Here is a 20943-nt window from a genome sequence, read left to right as displayed (position 1 = left end):
ACAGGTGAATATAGCAAGTGCCAGTGTCCCCGCCTGCTCAGGAAAAGAGGGGAATGTCATTTTTTTTTTTTAATCGCAGCAGCAGCATATGGGGCAAATGTTTCTATGGAGCATCTTATGGGGCCGTAACCAACCTTTGTGCAGCATTATATGGGGCATATTTTTGTATGAAGCATCTTATGGGGCCATCATAAACTTAATGGAGCATTATATGGGGCTCCTGATTCAATATGGATATTCAAAAACACAACCTACTGATGTCTCAATTTTACTTTTATTGGTACCTATTTTTATTTTTTTTAAGTTTACCAGTAGCTGCTGAATTTCCCACCCTAGGCTTATACTCGAGTCATTCAGTTTTCCCAGTTTTTTGTGGCAAAATTAGGGGTCTCGGCTTATACTTGGGTTGGCTTATATGGTATATAGTATTACACTATGTACCTTTTAAGCCTGCACACAGCCCTTCCTATATAGCCCCGCCCAGCAGGAGACCCCCTAGCGTCCCCATGCCCGGCAGGAGACCCCCTAGCATCCCCATGCCCGGCAGGAGACCCCCCCTAGCGTCCCCATGCCCGGCAGGAGACCCCCTAGCATCCCCATGCCCGGCAGGACACCCCCCCCCCCCCCAGTGTCCCCATGCCCAGCAGGAGACCACTCCCCCCCCCCCCCCTAGTGTCCCCATGCCCAGCAGGAGACCACTCCCCCCCCCCCCCCCTAGTGTCCCCATGCCCAGCAGGAGACCCCCCCCCCCCTTAGTGTCCCCATGCCCAGCAGGAGGGCCCCCCCCCCCTAGTGTCCCCATGCCGAGCAGGGGACCACCCTAGTGTCCCCATGCCCGGCAGGAGACCCCCCCCCCCCCTAGCGTACCCATGCCCACAGCAGGAGACCCCCCCCTAGCGTCCCCATGCCCATCAGGAGACCCCCCCAGCGTCCCCATGCCCATCAGGAGACCCCCCCATAGCGTCCCCAGGCCCAGCAGGAGACCCCCATAGCATCGGGCCACGGTTTTCAGGCTGTCTTGGTCAGTGGGACGGACTGGAAAAGCCACGGGGCTGGATTTGGTTCGCGGGCTGCACTTTGCCTAGGTCTGTCAAAGAGGATTGTGAAAGGGACAGCAAGCCTTTCAAGCATTTTTGAGGCTCAAAAAAAAAAAAACAAAAAAAAAAAAAAAAAAAAATCAGTGAGCAAATAGACTTAGAAATGGCAGGAGAGTGTAGGAGGGAGTGGAAGGGAGATCTAAACAGATCTCGCAGTGTGGAGAAGACAGTATTCCAGTGTCAGGAAGGGCAGAGAAACCAAAGTCTTGGAAAGGATGAGTGAAAGTGCATGAAAAGGAAAAAGAGCGCAGAATATAAACTCTGCAGATATGAGCTAATGAAAGCCGGACCCGGGGTACACGAACCCAACATCCAGCCTATATCACTAGAAGACACTACCACGAGATCAATACTGAAATTTGGATTAGGCTGCAAGATGCAGATTAGGGGCCTCTGAAAATGACTGAAGAAATGAAGGTTGTAAACTAAACCTTTCAGATTACCTTGAGTTAATAAAATTGCACTAACATGTAAAAATCATTTTCCCATGTCAGTCAATTATGTCAAATTCTTCTTCTGTCCTTTGCGTGATGTGCTGTTCAGTGTGCTCACTGCCCCGCAGGGAATGAGCATTTTTGGGATAGATCGTTTGCAATGGATTAGGCCAGTTTCACATTAGCGTTCTGAGGAGCTGCAGACTTCCTCCGTTAAGCCCCACCCTCGGCCGCACCTCCGCCGCTAGCTCCGCCTACTTTTGCATGCGGCCTGCGTACGTATCTTTAACATTAGGTACGCAGGTCGTGCGGCTGTATGCAGATGCTTCCGCATGCGTCGTTTTGACGATGCGGTGATCAGCGTAGGACGCAGCTGGTAGCATACTGCCGCACGACCTGCATACCTAATGTTAAAAGATCGAGCAAAAGAGGGGAGAAGCCAGCTTGCATTTAATGTGGTCTTGCTTTTAGTTCATTTAGGAGGCCTTTATGGCACAGCGAATATAAAAAACGTAGTGTAGGACTGTCCCAATATCAGAATGCCGTGAAGTGGCGGGGTGGCTCAAAGAATTGATCAATTGTTTGCTAATTGTCTCATTTTGAAAATACAGTTAGAAATCAATATGTGCATTTGCACTTTATGTATTGCGTCTTAACCTTAGGCAGCGCTGGCTTCTCCCCTCTTTTGCAATGTTAAAGATAGGTACGCAGGCCACATGTAGAAGTAGGCGGAGCCAGCGGCGGAGGTGCGGCCGAGGGCGAGGCTTCATGGAGAAAGTCCGCAGCTCCTCAAAACGCTAGTGTGAAACTAGCCTTACTGATACAGCCAGAACATAATCTTGACTAACTGTAAATAGGAATATGGCAAGCGATGCATCTACAATTGCATTGTAACCAAGACAATCCAGTGTCAGATTAAGAATACAAGGTGCAAAAGTACAAAGGACTCTGATCATCTAGATAATGTATCCAGCTTACCTTCTTTGGTGTCCCTAGAACTTGGCAAATCCTGAATATTGTGTCTATTTCACTGGAGCCTGGAAAGAGAGGCCTTAGAGTGTAAATTTCAGCCATGATGCAGCCAACAGCCCAAATATCAATAGGGGAGCTATAGCTTGTCGATCTAAGAAGAACCTCTGGTGCTCTATACCTATGGATGAAAAAGATCAAAAGTATATTTCACCTCAGTTGTACTAACCTATGTGTATGAGGAAGGGGCACAGAAAATATATCTCTAAACTTTGAGACAACTGGATCATATTTAATAATGAACTAAATAAGAAATCGGCAAATCACAATAGAAAAACTCTGCAACCGCCGGTTACCACCTGTACTCTTTGGTAGAAGAGATGCCATGATGTGGTGGTCTTTACTAGTGAGGAGCGAACGTGTTCGGATAAGGTGTTATCTGAGGATGCTCATGTGCTAACTGATTGTCTTTGGGGTACTTGAAAAATATGATCGAGTCCCTGCGACTGCATGACAGCCGAAAAACATGCAGCGATTGCCTAACAATCAGACAAACAAACCCTGCAAGTGTTGTGGCTGTCGAACAGCTGTGAGACCTCAAACATATTATTCAATAACGTCGAAGACACTTGATTAGCACACGACCATCCTCAGATAACACCTTACCCGAGGACGTACGCTCATCACCAGTCTCTCTGCTCCTGCTCTCGTCTGTCAAACTGCACCAGGCATAACAGAGGCGGACATCAGTGCAGGGAATACTGTGTACGGGATCTCTCCTAGGAAGGAAATTACTAGACATTTTAATAAATATTATATAGCAATGCTATAATGATGGCTGTGAGCATTGTAGCACAGTTGCTGAATAACGTCTCCTTACCATCGAGTTGACACATAATCTGTGTAAGGTGGTCGGGATCTAGTTTCTCGAGCTAGTCCAAAGTCAGCTATTTTCACAAGCTCTGGTCCCATGCAAAGGAGGTTTTCTGGTTTTAAGTCCCTGTGAAAAAACCCTAAAATTCCAAAAGGAGGACCCATATCAATATGATCAGATGTGAGAATATAGTTTTATATTTTATAGTATAAACCAGACACTTTCATTACCTAGTCAACCAGTGGTAAAAGGTAAATCGCACATCTCCATGAAATTAACTGCTTTATTACATGGCAGAAAGGGGTTAATATTTCTAAAGAGTAATTTTAGGGAAAATTAAGCAAAGTCCATTGATTTGAATGGGCCTTGTCTGGTCAGTGTAACTGGTCAGGAGAGATCATGTGGAGCAAGAAAAGGTCTTTGTAACTTCTCTCGACTCTGGTCAAGAGAGGACGACCCTGAAAACAGGATTTTGGTTGCTTACCGAAAAGTCTGTTTCTCGGAGCCTCCATTGGGGGACCCAGGAACCATGGTGTATGCTGCTGCCACTAGGAGGCTGACACTACGCACAAAGAAAAGTTAGCTCCTCCTCTGCAGTGTACACCCCACTGACTGGCATTATACAATTGTTAGTGAGAAAGCAGTAGGAGATAAATAAGGCTACTTTCACACTAGCGTTTTCTGCAATCCGTCACAATGCGTCGTTTTGCAGAAAAAACGCATCCTGCAAAAGTGCTTGCAGGATGCGTTTTTTCCCAATAGACTTGTATTGACAACGCATTTGCGACGGATTGCCACACGTCGCATCCGTCGAGCGACGGATGCGTCGTGCTTCTGCGGACCGTCGAGAGCAAAAAACGCTACATGTAACTTTTTTGCTCCTGACGGACCGCTTTTTCCGACCGCGCATGCGCGGCTGGAACTCCGCCCCCACCTCTCCGCACCTTACAATGGGGCAGCAGATGCGCCGGAGAAATGCATCCGCTGCCTCCATTGTGCAATGCGCTAAACGCTAGCGTCGGAATCTCACGCTAGTGTGAAAGTAGCCTTACAGGGTTGAAAACATAAACATGAGAACTGTAAATGTGAGAACAGTCATAAAGCAAGGAATAGCAGAAATTGAACAACATGGGAGGGTTCTGTGTCCCCCAATGGAGGCTCCGAGAAACAGATTTTACGGTAAGCAACCAAAAACCTGTTTGCTCTATCGCCTCTCATTGGGGGACACAGGAACCATGGGACGTCCCAAAGCAGTCCCTGGGGTGGGAAAAACGGACTTCCATCAGGTCAGAGGACTCACCACTGCCGCCTGCAAGATCCTTCTGCCTAGGCTGGCATCCGCCGAAGCGTAGGTATGGACCTTGTAAAATTTGGCGAACGTGTGGCTGGAAGACCATGTTGCCGCTTTGCAAAGCTATAGGGCGGAAGCCCTGTGGTGCACCGCCCAAGAGGCGCCGACTGCCCGGGTAGAATGAGCCTTAATCCCAGGAGGGGGCACTCTGTTCTTGACCCGGTAAGCCTCCAAAATTGCCGTTTTGATCCAGCGAGCAATAGTCGCCTTGGAAGCTGGCAGGCCTCTGCGCGTGCCATCAGGAGTGACGAAAAGAGAATCCGTCTTCCGGAAAACAGACGTTCTAGCCAGGTAGATCCTCACTGTCCTGACGAGGTCCAGCTTGTTCAACGATCGCTCCTGGGGAGTCGGAGCTGGACAAAAGGAAGGTAAAACGATGTCCTCGTTGAGGTGGAAGGAAGGAAGGAAGGAAGGAAGGACGGACGGACGGACGGACGGTAGGAAGGTAGGTAGAGGCCTGAGGACCACCTTGTCCTGGTGAATGACCAAGAACGGAGGTCGGCAAGACAGGGCCGCCAACCCGGAAACGCGGCGGATAGAAATGATGGCCACAAGAAAGGCCACCTTCCAAGACAGAACTGATAGGGGAACCTCTCTGAGAGGTTCAAAGGGGAAAATGCTCAGAACGTCCAGTACCAGGTTTAAATCCCATGAATCCACAGGGGCCCTGTACGGAGGGACAGCATGGGCCACTCCTTGAAGAAAGGTCTTAACCTGTGGCCGAGAAGCTAAAGTCTTCTGAAAAAGGATGGAAAGCGCAGAAACCTGGCCCTTCAGGGAACTAAGAGCCAGGCCCGAATCCAGTCCTGCCTGAAGGAAGGCCAAAATGGAAGGCAGGGAAAAGGACATAGATGAAACGCGGTTGGACTTGCGGTTGGACTTGCATCAACGGAAGTAAACCTTCCAGATACGATAGTAGATCCTGGAATACGAAGGCTTCCGAGCCTGAATCATGGTGTGAATCACCCGGTCCGAAAGACCGGACGCTCTTACAACTGCGGTCTCAACAGCCACGCCGTTAAACTGAGCGACTGAGAATTCGGGTGGCAGATCGGACCCTGAGACAGCAGGTCGGGCCTGTCTGGAAGGCGCCAGGGAGCGTCCGCGAGAAGGTTGACGAGCTCCGCGAACCAAGCTCTCCTGTGCCAATCCGGGGTGATCAGAATGACTGGCACCCTTTCCGCTTTGATCTTTTTCAACAGTTTGGGAAGTAATGAAAGGGGTGAGAACAGGTAGGGCAGCACGAACTGTGGCCAAGAAATGGCCAGAGCGTCGACGCCCATTGCAAGACGATCGCGAGACCTGGAGACGAACTGCGGAACCTTCCTGTTCATTCGAGACGCCGTGAGGTCCATGTCCGGAGTCCCCCATCGAAGACAAATCTGATGGAAGACCTCCGGATGCAAGGACCATTCCCCTGCCGCGAGGCCCTCGCGGCTGAGGAAGTCGGTGGCCCAATTGTCCACGCCGGGGATATGCACCGTGGATATCACCGGAACAGTTGCCTCTACCCAGAGGAGGATCTTGGATACCTCGGCCAGGGCCAAGGAGCTCCGAGTCCCCCCCTGATGGTTGACATATGCCACGGCTGTGGCGTTGTCCGTCTGGATTCGGATTGGTAGTCCCTTGAGAATCCTTTCCCAGTGACAGAGGGACAGAAAAATGGCCCGAATCTCGAGGACATTGATCGGCAGAGTTGACTCCTGCGCTGACCAATGGCCCTGAACCGTCAGGGCAGGCTGGCGTCCGTTGTCACCACCTGCCAGTGAACTGGAAGGAAGGACCTGCCCTGGGAGATGAGAGGTGACGTCAGCCACCAGTTGATAGACCGTTTGACCCGAGAAGAGAGTCGGATCGGATGATCCAGGGAGAAGACAGACCTGTTCCACTGGGACAGAATGGCTTGCTGAAGGGGTCGCGAATGAAATTGGGCAAAGGGAATCTCTTCTAATGTTGCTACCATTCTCCCCAGAACCTTCATGGCCGATCGGAAAGAAGGAGGCCGAGGACCCTGGAGCGAGCGTATGTCCCGACGAAGAATGGATCTCTTGTCTTCGGGAAGAAAGATCTTGGTCTGACGAGTGTCGAAGAGCATGCCCAGAAAGATGATGCGCTGAGAAGGAATAAGGCAGGACTTCTTCCGGTTGACCAGCCACCCGAAACGGGCTAGGGTGTCGAGGACGATGGACAGACTTTCGTGAGCCTGCGAAAAGGACGGAGCCTTGATGAGGATGTCATCGAGGTATGGAAACAGAACCAGGCCTCTGACCCTCAAGATGGCCATCAGCGCCGCCATGATCTTCGTGAAAACTCTTGGGGCGGTTGCAAGACCGAACGGCAAGGCGACGAACTGAAAATGTTCCTGGAGCACCGCAAAGTGCAGGAATCGGTGATGTCTGGGGAATATCGGGACATGGAGGTAGGCGTCCTGAATATCTATGGAACACAGAAATTCTTGAGCCTCCATGGAAGCAATTACTGAACAAAGGGATTCCATCCTGAAGTGCTTCAGACGAACTTTCTTGTTCAGTAATTTGAGGTCCAGAATGGGACGGACCTTGCCGTCTTTTTTCAGTACCACAAAAAAGTTTGAATAGAAACCTGTGAACCGTTCTTTTTCTGGGACGGGAACAATTACCCCAGCTTTGAGGAGAGAACCGATGGCTGTAAAGAAACCCGGAACTAGAGCGGGATGTCTTGGAGGTTGGGATTCGAAGAAACGATCCCGGGGTCGTGAAACGAACTCTATCTTGTATCCCCAGGATACAACTTCCCTGACGCATGCGTCCTCTACTGAGGAGATCCAGACGTCCCTGAAGAAGAGGAGACGGCCGCCCAGTCTGGAAGGTGGGCTGCGGTCTTGCAGAGAGTCATGCCGAGGTGGATCTTCCAGTCCTGGACCTGGAGGATCTACCCTGGGAGTAGCGAGGACGCCAGGACGGAGTGGGCCTAAAGGATACAGTCTTCTCTTGACATGCCTTTGGCCTCTGTTACTGCTGAGAAAAGGAATGTGACGCCGCGAAGCGACGAAAAGGCCGAAAGGACCGAAATTGCCGTCTAGGAGGAGGGCGACGAGGTTTAGCCTGGGGGAGAAGAGAACTTGTACCCCCGGTGGCGTCCTTAATGATTTGGTCCAGCTTGGAATCAAAGAGACGTGAGCCTTGAAAGGGCAGACTGGTAAGGGACTTTTTGGAAGATAAGTCCGCCTGCCAGGCCTTGAGCCAAACGGTCTGGCAGATGGCAACAGCATTGCTGGACGCCTGAGCCGCACAAGATGCGGCATCCAGAGAGGCGGAGACCAGGCATTCACCCGCGTGAGAAATCTGGTTGGCTGCAGCCACTTTAAAGGCTGACTTTGCAAAGGATTCTATAACTATCGTTAGAATCCTTCAGAGATGCTCCGCCAGACAGTGGAAGCACCGTGTTGGTGAACAGCCTGGAAACAGGGGATCCACCGAGGGAGAGACCGTCCAATTGGCAGTAAGCTCTGGAGAAAAAGGATATAAAACACCAAGGCGTTTTCCCCTCTGAAAACGTCTGGTCGGGTTCTCTCTTTCTCTGTTCATGATTTCCTCAAATTCAGGATGAGGAGCAAAAAACTTGGAAGGTGGTTTAGCCCGTCTAAACGAAACCGCCTGATCTGCGGGTTCCGTAGAGGGATCCTTGATGCCACAGGTTTGGTTTATAGCTCCAATGAGATTCTGGACCATATCCCTCATGGTGGCGATTTGGTTAGAATCCAGCTCCGAAAAATTCTCCGAGGGCGCATAAGAGAAATCCTCACCTGACTCAGGGGAGGAGGATGCCGACCGGAGAGGACCGTGTGGCGAGATGGAGCGAGAAGAGGACTCAGACCGTCGTTCCTGCCTGGACCTTTTGCGGCTTATCAAGGAGGGCTTGGACAGAGGCTCCTGCGACCCGCTGGCTACTGCGGGGGTCTGCAGTGGTAATCGATCCAGCACGGACACCAGAGTTTGAGACACTCGTGTTAGATCGGCCACCGATTGTGACAGAGGAAGCCCAGCCTGGGATGGGGGTATCACTCTAGGGCGGATCGGCCGGGGGATCCTGGGCGGTGGGAACAATCAGGTTGCTGCAGGCTTGACAGAGCGGAGAGGACTGACCTGAGGGAAGTTTGCAGTTACAGGACGAACATGCAAAGTACTTGACTAAGGCAGAAGAGGAAGAAGTAGGAGGACGAGAGCGGCCCCCTTTAGAGGTAGACATTTTGAAGAGGTCCCTGAAGAAAATGCTAGCGGGTTAGGGGACAGGGGAGCAGAGGGGGTTGTCAGTCTGCAGTGCAGAGCTACTCACGGCAGACGAGAAAACGGATATCAGGTGGAGGAAGCTGTCCAGCTTGCGGTGGATCTCCAGAGAGAAGTAGAGCTCCCGCTGCAATCCGCGCAGATGGTGACCGCTGAAAGGGCGCAGGTCAGAAATGTGCACTCTGGAAAGTGCGGAGTGCGAGGTGTGTGCCAAGCAGCGGCGTAGAGGAAGGGCCGGAGTCAGCCGAGATGGCGCCGGTGGGCGGAGAGTGCAGGACAGAGATTGTCGGGCGGGAGAAAGCCCGCCCGATGAAAGCGGAAGTGGGTGGAGCCGGAAGTAGGCCCGGGCCGAAGCTGGGGCCTAAATTAGGAGGAAAGAGCCGCGGCGCCGGAACAGTACGCCGCAGTTAGAAAAGCGGCGCAGCAGCCTGCCAAGGCTGTCACGTTGGAGAGCAGCTGCCAAGATACCCGCGGCGCCAGAGACCGCCACCCCTTCCAGTGCACCGCAGGGAGAAGCGGCACGGCAGCCTGTCAGGGCTGTCGTGCTGGAGAAGGTAGTGCGGCCCCATTGAAACCGCGACGCCGGAGCAGTGCCCCACAGGAAGAAGCGGCACGACAGTCTATCAGGGCTGTGTCACAGGAGAAGGTGGTGCGGCTGCCGTGAGAACCGCGGCGCCGGGGATAGGAAGTGGCACGGCAGCCTGTAAGGGCCCCGCACCGGATAGAAGGCAGAGGGGCCGCAGCAAGAAGAAAACACGCCTGCCTGCTGCGCAACTGAGGACCACCTTGTCCTGCAGTCCCGGGCCGTGCTGCTGCAATCTGGGTGCAAGCGACGACCAGGTATTCTGGGAGCCCCTAGCAAGACCACCCCATGAAATATCTGGGATGGGATGGGGAAATACTTACCTCAAACCTCCCACGCCGATACTTACCTGAAGAGGAATCAGACGTCCAGGGAGCTGATGGACGTCCTCGTCTCCGCAACCGACAGGCTCTGGTGGGCGAGTGGGTGGGGGAGGGAGCCAGGACCGGACTTCTGAGCACGCTTGTGTGCTAGGATCATGGTCCTGCTGAGGGATCTATGAGGATAGGGGGTGGCAGTACATGCCGCACTCATAGTCCGTATTGTGGGACTACAGGCGTGACTGTTCACCCTGTATCCCTCCGGGAAACCTGAAAGAAAAACTACGCACATTGAGGTAGATAAGGGTCTAATGAAAGACCCGTGTCCACCTCCTACTGACACCAAGCTAAAATGAAGTGTATAATGCCAGTCGGTGGGGTGTACACCGCAGAGGAGGAGCTAACTTTTTTTTGTGCATAGTGTGAGCCTCCTAGTGGCAGCAGCATACACCATGGTTCCTGTGTCCCCCAATGAAAGGTGATAGAGAAAGGCAAATATCGTCTATTTACGCAGAATTCCATATGTGAAAATGAGTTGGAGTATAATTCAGATTCCCCTACTCTACTATGATGCCATTCTGTATAGCTCCAAACTGCTGGCATGCCAGTCTGTGCGTTCTATGCCAGAATGGAGTGGTGCGTAAAGCGGTGAAAAGGTACACGTAAGAAGTAATAGTACACTCTACGGTCATCCATGAGATTCCCATATGTCAGCAGGATTGGGGTCTCCCGACCCTGGTTTGACAATCCAGTAAGAAGTAGGTGGACTTTATTTGTGCCACTAACTTCATTGTACTTTATGAAAATAATTAAAGACTTAGCTATTTCAACATCTCGTATAAACTACACGACTTTCTTATGGTCCTAAAGGGCATCTTATCGAGGTCACTGCAGTTCAGCCTGGCTGGGAACGGAGCCTCAGTGACCGGAGGTAACCTCAATGACTTCACCGCCGGTCACCGACGCTGCGCTCGCAGCAGCTCAGTCACCAGTGGTTCTCAGCCTGGACGGTCACATCTTGGCACCGTCCAGGTTGAAAACGGTTTATCCCCCAGACACAGCTCTCTGACTGGCGGGGGTGGTTTCACCGCCGATCAGAAACATGTTTGACGCGCTGTCAAACACTGTATGGTCGGGCCCCTTATTCAAGTGAATGGGGTTCGGGTCCGCTCTGCTGAATGACAGGCTATATGGACGCATCATGCAACCTGTCATCTAGATGTAGCAGAGATAACTGATGTCATATCCTGCTGTCCTTGATTTTTCTTCAGAAAATATGCTGCAAAAAAAGTCAACCTGTGTATTTGCAGCGTTTTTTTTCACTATCCATGCCAGTCCATGGGTGAAAATGGTGCAAAAAAAAAAAAAAAGCTGACAGAAGTGCCATGCTCTATGTAAAAAAAAAAAAACCGCCGCTGAAAATTAGCATAACAAAATGCAGCAAATACGCCCAGTGTGACCTTACCCTAAAACTCTACTTTTTTGTTTCATTGTTTATTTAACTTTTTATTGTCTGTTGCCATATGATCATATATGGTACTATTGACCATATCTGTTTTTCTATAGCATGATTTTCTTTAGTAATTTTTTTGACGAGACCATTATTAGTTTATATTGCTTTTTGGGTGACTGACTGATAATTTTTTGGTCATTTTATTTTTGCGTCTTTGGATCTAGTATTGGTCATTAATTGTGTGAACTTCGCCTGATGAGAAGCAAGTTGTCTAGCAAGTATTCGTTCTCACTTCAGTGCTGGATTCACAGTAACAAGGCTCAATGCTGCTTTATAGTGTCCTCTATGCTACTGCTGATCCTGAATGTGAGCGCTATATATATATACACATATAGGAGAGTAGAATCCCTCATTTCTATGTGTATTATGTATAGGAGACATCATATCACCTAATGTTTACCCATTAGGTCAGTGATAACTGAAAATTAGAGGTAGAGTCTGCAGAGGGGAAAAATTCAGGATACAAGTCATTTAATGGCCAGAAATAGTGGTAATCCTCATCTATACACAACAGCCTATTGTGAAAGATTAACATATGAAAAGTACCCTTTATAGAGGACCTTTCAAATTCCAAATAGTTCATGTTGAACTGGACACACAATGTAATAGTAACAGCAGAGGATTGTTTTTCCCGTTTTTTTTTTTTTTAAAGGGAACCTGTCACCCCCCAAATCGAAGATGAGCTAAGCCCACCAGCATCAGGGGCTTATCTACAGTATTACAGAATGCTGTAGATAAGCCCCCGATGTATCAAGAAAGATGAGAAAAATAGGGATTTTTGTGTGTACTCACCGTAAAATCCTTTTCTCCGAGCCACTCATTGGGGGACACAGGACCATGGTTATGCTGCTGTCACTAGGAGGCTGACACTAAGCTGAGACAAAAAAAGGTTAGCTCCTCCCCTGCAGTATACACCCTCATACTGGCTTCCAGACACACAGTTCAGTGCAAAAGCAGTAGGATAATAACAACAATATATCAAGTAACATTAGAATATAACATGTCAAACAAACAGTCAAAGACCAAAAAAGGTAACGAGCCGTAAGGCTACCAGGGTGGGTGCTGTGTCCCCCAATGAGTGGCTCGGAGAAAAGGATTTTACGGTGAGTACACACAAAAATCCCTATTTCTCCTTCGCCTCATTGGGGGGACACAGGACCATGGGACGTCCCAAAGCAGTCCCTGGGAGGGAAACAATACAACCAAATAACTCCGTGTACCATCTGACTACAAATGCGCAACGGCCGCTTGCAGAATACGCCTGCCAAGGGCCGCGTCCGCAGAGGAGTGAATGTGAACATTGTAATGCTTTGTGAAAGTATGCAGGCTGGACCACGTTGCGGCCTTGCAAACCTGCTCCGCTGTTGCCTGGTGCCGGATGGCCCAGGAAGCACCCATCGACCGAGTGGAGTGAGCCCTAATCCCCGCCGGGATAGGACTGCCCCTGACCCGATAGGATTCCTGGATAGCAGATCGGATCCATCTGGCTATCGTGGATTTAGACGCAGCCAAACCCTTTGTGACCCTCCGGGAGCACGAAAAGGGCGTCCGATTTTCTGAAATGAGCCGTTCTGGAAATGTACCTCCTGAGGGCCCGTACCACGTCCAGAGTATGGAGAGCCTTCTCGACCCTATGTTTGGGCTGCGGGCAAAAGGAGGGCAGAATGATGTCCTCATTAAGGTGGAAAGATGAGACCACCTTCGGAAGAAACGCCGGAGAAGGGCGTAGAACTACCTTGTCCTGAAGAAAGGCAAGGAAAGGAGCCCGGCAGGATAAAGCGGCGAGCTCTGAAACCCTTCTGATGGACGTCACCGCTACCAGGAAGGCAACCTTCCAAGAGAGGACAGAGAGCGGAACGTCCTGAAGGGGTTCGAACGGAGGTTCCTGAAGAACCCCCAGGACCAAGTTGAGATCCCAGGTCTCTAGCGGAACCACATGGGAGACTCCCTGGATGAAAGTCTTGACCTGAAGGTTGGTGGCGATCCTACGCTGGAAAAGCACGGATAACGCTGAGATCTGACCTTTGAGGGAACTCCGGGCCAAACCGGAGTCCAGACCAGACTGAAGGAAATTCAAGATGCAAGGGATAGAGAAAACGAGCGGAGGGTGCCCTCGGAGCCTGCACCATGAGAAGAAGGTTTTCCAGACGCGGTGGTAGATGGAGGCGGAAGACGCCTTGCGAGCACTTAACATGGTGGGAATGACCTGCTGAGAGAAACCGGCACGAGTTAGAATCCAGGTTTCAACAGCCACGCCGTTAAACGTAGGGCCCCTGAGCTCTGATGGTAGATCGGTCCTTGGCGAAGCAGGTCTGGGCGGTCTGGCAACCGCAAGGGAACGTCGGCTACGAGCTGAACGAGCTCCGCGTACCAAGCGCGACGAGGCCAGTCTGGGGCGACCAGGATGACCGGAACTCCCTCCGTCTTGATCTTTCGGATCACCTTCGGCAGTAAGGGAAGGGGAGGGAACACGTATGGGAGCTGAAATTGATGCCACGGAGAAATCAGCGCGTCCACTCCTAAGCCTGGGGATCCCGAGAACGTGCAATGAAGTTGTGGACTTTGGCGTTCAATCTGGACGCCATCAGATCCACGTCCGGGGTCCCCCAGCGAAGACAGATCTGGTGAAAGACCTCTGGGTGGAGTTCCCACTCCCCCGAGGCAAGGCCCTGGCGGCTCAGGAAGTCCGCCGCCCAGTTCTCGACTCCCGGAATGTGTACCGCAGAGATGATGGAATGGTTGGTTTCGGCCCAACGAAGGATGAGGGAGACTTCCTGCATCGCCGCCCTGCTGCGGGTACCCCCCTGGTGGTTGATGTAAGCCACCGCCGTGACGTTGTCCGAATGGACTCGTACTGGGTGACCCGCAAGCAGGGCGTGAAAGCGACTCAGTGCAAGTCTGATAGCACAAATCTCCAGGATGTTGATGGGGAGTTTGGATTCCCGAACTGTCCAGCGGCCCTGGGCAGAGTGGTGGAGGAACACCGCCCCCCAGCCAAGAAGACTGGCGTCGGTGGTTACCACTAACCAGCGGATCGGGAGGAAGGACTTCCCCTGGAGAAGAGATGGGCCCAGGGTCCACCATACGAGAGATTGTCTGACCCGCGGGGACAGGGGACAAGGGCGGTCGAGAGATGAGAGACTCCTGTCCCAATTGTCCAGCAAAGCCTGTTGCAAGGGACAGAGATGGAGTTGAGCAAAAGGAACCGCTTCGATTGCTGCAACCATCTTTCCCAGGATCTTCATGGCGAACCGAATGGTTTGCGGACGAGGATGGCAGAGCGTACGGGCTCCCTGGCGGAGCGCTTGGGCCTTGGACCGAGGAAGCAAGACCAGCCCCCTCGAAGTGTCCAGGATCATTCCCAGAAAGGAGATCCGACGGGCAGGAACGGGAGAGGACTTGTCCCAGTTGATCAACCAACCCAGGCGCGAAAGAGAATCCAGGGTAATGTGGACGCTTGACTCGCAGGCTTGAAAAGACGGGCCCTTTATGAGGAGATCGTCTAAGTAAGGTAACACGACGACTCCTCGAGAATGAAGGATGGCCATGACAGCCGCCATGACCTTGGTAAATACCCTGGGCGCCGTGGCGAGACCGAAGGGTAAGGCCGTGAACTGGAAGTGATCCTCCAGAACGGCAAAGCGGAGGAACCTCTGATGAGGCGGGAAAATCGGGATGTGAAGATAGGCATCCTTGATGTCTATCGAGGCCAAGAATTCCCCTCTTTCCATCGAAGAGATGACCGATTCCATCCTGAAGTGCCGGACTCTTACGCACTTGTTCAGGAGCTTCAGATCCAAAATGGGGCGCACTTTTCCATCCTTCTTTGGCACGACGAAGAGGTTTGAGTAGAAACCTTTGAACCTCTCGTGTTCCGGGACCGGGACAATGACCCCGCTCTGGCGGAGGGAGTGAATGGCGCAAAGAAGGGCGCGAGACTGAGCTGCCGAGCTGGGGAGACGAGAGGGGAAAAACAGAGTTGGAGGAGGAGAGGAGAACTCTATTTTGTAGCCAGACGATACCAGATCCCTGACCCATTCGTCGTGAACGACGGAGAGCCAGGTTTGCTGAAAAAGGAGTAGGCGTCCGCCTACTCTGATGGTATCGACTGGCGCCGTTCCCGAGTCATTGAGACGGAAATCTGGGAGGTCTGGAACCTCGGGTTCTGGGCTGCCTCGGTTTCCCGCGCCAGGAAGGATTCGGCCTGAAGGAGGGACGAACGTCTCTGTCTGTGCGAGCGGAACGGTCTGATCTGGGAAGACCGGAGGGATTGGACGAGGCTGGGCTGGTACGAAAAGGCCGAAAGCGAAAGTAAGGCTGGCGCTGGAAAGCCGCCTTAGGCCTCTGTTGGGGAAGGAACTTGCTCGTTCCCCCTGTGGCGTCGGAAATAAGCTGGTCAAGCTTTTCGCCGAAAAGACGCCCGCTTTGAAAAGGGAGAGAGATCAGAGATTTTTTAGAGGAGGAATCTGCGCGCCACTCTCTGAGCCAAAGAGCCCTTCTGATAGCGATGGCGTTGGAAGCCGCTGATGCTGCGCAATTCGCCGCGTCGAGGGATGCGAACATCACGTAATCGCTAGCCATGGCTAACTGCTTGGCTAGGTCTGCCATCTCAGACGGGAGGTCCTGTTCATTAATGGATTTCGCTAGAGCGTCCGCCCAGGAAACCATTGCCTTGGTCACCCAAGCCGCGGCGAAGGAGGGGGACAGGGAAGAGCCAGAGGCTTCATACACTGAACGAGCTAGAGAGTCTAGCTGGCGTTCAGTGGGACTCTTAATTGAAGCGCCCTCCGGAACTGAAAGCAGCGTTTTAGAAGCCAGGCGCGAGACCGGCGGGTCTACTAAAGGGGGATCCGTCCAGTCTTTCACGAGATCCGCTGAGAAGGGATACTTCGATACCAGGTCCTTCTTACCCGTGAAACGCTTATCTGGACGCTCCCTGTGACGCCTGACTATATCCAGAAAGGCTGGATGAGAGGCAAAAAGATTTGTGGGAACGTTTGGATCTGGTAAAAGAGACCGCGTGTTCCGGAGCGGAATTAGCGTCATCATCCACCTTAAGTGCGTGATTGACTGCTACAATGAGGGAGTCAACCGTAGCTCTGAACTCCGGAGCCTCCGGGACCAATGATACCTCGGACTCATGTTCAGAGTCGTGAACGCTGTGAGCCCCCAAAGAGGGTGAGCGAGAGGTGGAGCTGCCAGAGTCTGAGTGGCGAGGTGAGCGCTCAGGAGAGGTAGTGCGGATCCGTTTTCAGGATGACCGAGCCTCTTTATGGAGAGAGCGGCCCCTGCTGACCGACGATTCCCCTGCTATGGAGGGATCTCTTAATGCCTGTAACGGATTACCCCATTCCCCGGGAGGACTTTGAATGGATTTGATGGCGTTGGCTAAAAAATCCACGGACTGCGAGAGTGAAGCGACCCACGGGGGGGCTAGGTACGCCAGGGTCGGTGGCGGTGGAGGGCTCCTGGGCACATGGAGCATCGCAGGCAGAGCAGAGGGGAGAGCTTTGAGGCCTAGGAAGTGGGGCCTGGCAGGTGGTACACGCAGAAAAAAAAAAAAGGTCGTATGCACCTTCGAGGATTTTTTAGACCTTGACTGCGACATGATTCTAATGCAAAAAAACCACAGGGTCTATAACCTATGACCGTGCCTGGGAAGCGGAGGGCGACGCTGCAGAGGAGAGGCTGACGATGTCTCCTTACCCCGGTCCTGTGTCCCGCTGTCCTGGGAAGACGAACTGTGATGCCTGAGATGGGGAAACTGGCTGCACGTGGGCGCTGTGACGCACAGAGATGCGGCAGAGCTTGAGCTGCGGCGTGCAGTGAGGGACCAAGATGGCCGCCGAGATCAGGAGAGAGATCTCGGCGGCTGCGAGAAGCGCCAGGACCGGGGGGCGGCGCCGCCGATGACGCGCAGGGGTGGGCGGAGCCTATCGGCAGCGACCAGCGGCTAGGCCGAAGCCGGGGGCTAAATTTGCGGCCTCGGCCCGGCGCGCGGCCGCAAAGTGCCGACGCTTCAGCCCACCGAACTAGCGCTACAGCCCACCGATGTGCCATGCTTAGGAGGAGCCCTCCGGACTGCCGGCGACCCCCCCCATCCCCCACGAGACACTTACCCCGAGGAGGTGAGAGGAGCCTTAGGATGGCAGGGACGGTGCAGGGGTTGGGAAGCCTCTATCCACCAGCCCCAGACAGGGGGGTGGAGAGGAACCGTCCACCACCTGAGTCACGCAGAGCATTGGTGATGCAGTGTGGTCTGCACGGACGCCACGGGGATAGGGCCTCTGTACAGCCGAGGGTAAAACCTGGTGGACAGGGCAGATGTCCGGCAATAAAAAAGCCTGGCTGCAGAGGAGGATACTGGAGGTAAAACACCAGTGCTCCTCTGTACAACGTGGGGAGATCGGCGCCCTTTTAGGGAAAAAAAAAACAAAAAAAAAAAAAAAAAAAACACGTCGCCCAAAAAAGGTCAGCTCAGGCAGTGGCTCCCACGTCGCAGGAGAGGATACGGTGAGGTGAAACTCCCGTGCTCGCCTGTTGTTGGTTCGGGGGAGATCGGACCTTGAAAGAATCCGTCGCCCCCTTCGTCCGGAATAGATTAAAAAGGAAAAAATCCGTGAGACTAAAAATCAGTGTGCCTCCTACGGACACTAAGCTTGAACTGGGTGTCTGGAAGCCAGTATGAGGGTGTATACTGCAGGGGAGGAGCTAACCTTTTTTTGTCTCAGCTTAGTGTCAGCCTCCTAGTGACAGCAGCATAACCATGGTCCTGTGCCCCCCAATGAGGCGAAGGAGAAAGAGGTTAGATTATACTCACCCGGGGCAGTCCCGCTGTGGTCCGTTCCGGGGCCTCCTATCTTCATAGGATGATGTCCTCTTCTTGTCTTCACTCTCCGGCGTACTGATTTGCTTTGTTGAGGGCAGAGCAAAGTACTGCAGTGCGCAGGCGCTGGGCCTCTCTGACCACACCTGGCACTGCAGTACTTGGCTCTACCCTCAACAGGGCAGATAAAGTACGCCTGCGCCGGAGCGTGACTACAAGAAGAGGACATCGTAAGAAGATGGGAGGCCCCGGACCGGACCGCGACCGCCCCTGGGTGAGCATAATCTAACCTCTTTTTCTCATCTTTCAGGATACATCGGGGAAAAAGACCACCCCCACAGGTTACTCAGTATGTAAGATGTAAGGAGGATACAGATCTGATTTGCTGGTCTAGCCTACTGCATAATTAGAAAGTGATGGGAGATTAGAGAACAGATGACTAGCACAGCTGAGTTTAACTGTGTCATACTACAAATCTATCAGCTCTCCTCCTCTCATAGCGTGATCAGTTCTGCTGTACTGTCCCTTCCCCAAAAATGCTTGTTTAGAGTTGTGTCAGTAATCACACTAATGTCTGCAGTGCTCAAAAGTTCCATTGAGCCCAACAGACATACCGTAAATGTGACTCCTCTCAGAACAGAGAGTGAGTGTGGGGTGGTGGGGGAAGTACATCAGAGCGGACAGTACTATGAGTGGTGTAAAGTTTGACAGTGGAAAATTTGGTGGACGGTCCTCTTTGAACATTGATCAATACAATTTTTTTCCCTCTACATGTGGTTAAAAGTAACTTAAAAAAAATTAAAAAATTAGTTTTATTAATGCAGCCATGTGAAGTTTCCACAAGAGTTTTCACAGGCGTCATGAAAATCGTGAGATGTTTGCATACATAATTCCCCACTCCGCCAAGGGAGATGAAAGCAAAAATAATAAGTAAATGAGCAGCTATCCATGAACTGGAAGAGTGTTCTTACAAGCAGCTGTACTTGCAGCTACGATACTTAATATTTTTTTTATGCTTAGAAATATAACTAAATTCTATTAATGAGCAAAAAAAAAAAAAAGTTGCTGTGAATTGCGATATGAAAAAAAATATTTTTAATGGTCTGAATTTGTGATATATATATATATATATATCTCTTACATTTGTTCTACTTACCATATTTGTGTATGAAAGACAGCCCTTGTAGTATCTGGTACATAATGTTTCTTATTGTGGACTCAGGAAATAATTTGTTCCTGTTGAGAACAAAGACACAATCTCAGTAAAAGAAATATTGGAATGATTAAAAGGAATAGTGCCTGTGGCCCAGATTCATCAACACTTACAAAAAAAAAAAAAAACAACCCCCCACCCCCCCAAAAAAAAACAACTTATGCGACTCTTGGCGTTGTCAAGACAGGTTCTCCCAGATATGCCAAAATGTGCAGAGCTGGGGTGGGATGGGGGGCACAGGAGAGGAGAGACACCACAGCTCCTCAAATTCATGACATCTGACTCCACCACGACCCCTAATGAAGACCGGCCAGAAAAAAAAACACTTAAGGTACCGTCACACTAAGCGACGCTGCAGCGATACCGACAACGATCCGGATCGCTGCAGCGTCGCTGTTTGGTCGCTGGAGAGCGGTCACACAGACAGCTCTCCAGCGACCAACGATGCCGGTAACCAGGGTAAACATCGGGTAACTAAGCGCAGGGCCGCGCTTAGTAACCCGATGGTTACCGTCCTAAAAGTAAAAAAAAACAAACAGTACATACTTACCTACAGCCGTCTGTCCTCCAGCGCTGTGCTCTGCACTCCTCCTGTACTGTCTGTGTGAGCACAGCGGCCGGAAAGCAGAGCGGTGACGTCACCGCTCTGCTTTCCGGCTGACCGACGCTCACAGCCAGTACAGGAGGAGAGCAGAGCACAGCGCTGGAGGACAGACGGCTGTAGGCAAGTATGTACTGTTTGTTTTTTTTACTTTTAGGACGGTAACCAGGGTAAACATCGGGTTACTAAGCGCGGCCCTGCGCTTAGTTACCCGATGTTTACCCTGGTTACCAGTGAAGACATCGCTGAATCGGTGTCACACACGCCGATTCAGCGATGTCTGCGGGGAGTCCAGCGACGAAATAAAGTTCTGGACTTTCTTCCCCGACCAGCGACAGCACAGCAGGGGCCTGATCACTGCTGCCTGTCACACTGGACGATATCGCTAGCAAGGACGCTGCAACGTCACGGATCGCTAGCGATATCGTCTAGTGTGACAGTACCTTAAATGAATCGTGGCCTTCGTACTTTCCAACAAAAGATATAGAAAACGGCTCTATACAGAACTGTGCATTCTTTAACCCCTTCATGACCCAGCCTATTTTGACCTTAAAGACCTTGCCGTTTTTTGCAATTCTGACCAGTGTCCCTTTATGAGGTAATAACTCAGGAACGCTTCAACGGATCCTAGCGGTTCTGAGATTGTTTTTTCGTGACATATTGGGCTTCATGTTAGTGGTAAATTTAGGTCAATAAATTCTGCGTTTATTTGTGATAAAAACGGAAATTTGGCGAAAATTTTGAAAATTTCGCAATTTTCACATTTTGAACTTTTATTCTGTTAAACCAGAGAGATATGTGACACAAAATAGTTAATAAATAACATTTCCCACATGTTTACTTTACATCAGCACAATTTTGGAAACAAAATTTTTTTTTGTTAGGAAGTTATAAGGG

The 20943-nt window shown here is 51.3% G+C and overlaps 1 protein-coding gene across 5 annotated transcripts in view; it reads right to left on the bottom strand.

The window, feature by feature from the left end:
- Positions 1-20943, bottom strand: part of CILK1 (ciliogenesis associated kinase 1) — a 107171-nt gene that overhangs the window by 66143 nt on the left and 20085 nt on the right. For all 5 annotated transcript variants that reach the window (XR_011312427.1, XM_069726798.1, XM_069726799.1 and 2 more), the window contains exons 5-7: positions 19389-19468; positions 3381-3513; positions 2510-2681 (exon numbers count right to left, since the gene is read on the bottom strand). Coding sequence is in view for 4 of the 5 variants with exons in the window: in XM_069726798.1 (XP_069582899.1) it covers positions 2510-2681; positions 3381-3513; positions 19389-19468 (385 nt within the window). In the remaining variant the exon portion in view is untranslated. The remainder of the gene's footprint in view (positions 1-2509; positions 2682-3380; positions 3514-19388; positions 19469-20943) is intronic.

This window comes from Ranitomeya imitator, chromosome 5, assembly GCF_032444005.1.
Source record: "Ranitomeya imitator isolate aRanImi1 chromosome 5, aRanImi1.pri, whole genome shotgun sequence".
NCBI classification, from domain to species: domain Eukaryota; kingdom Metazoa; phylum Chordata; class Amphibia; order Anura; family Dendrobatidae; genus Ranitomeya; species Ranitomeya imitator.
Note: the sequence above shows the minus strand (reverse complement) of the source record. Positions and strands in the feature narration are given on the sequence as shown.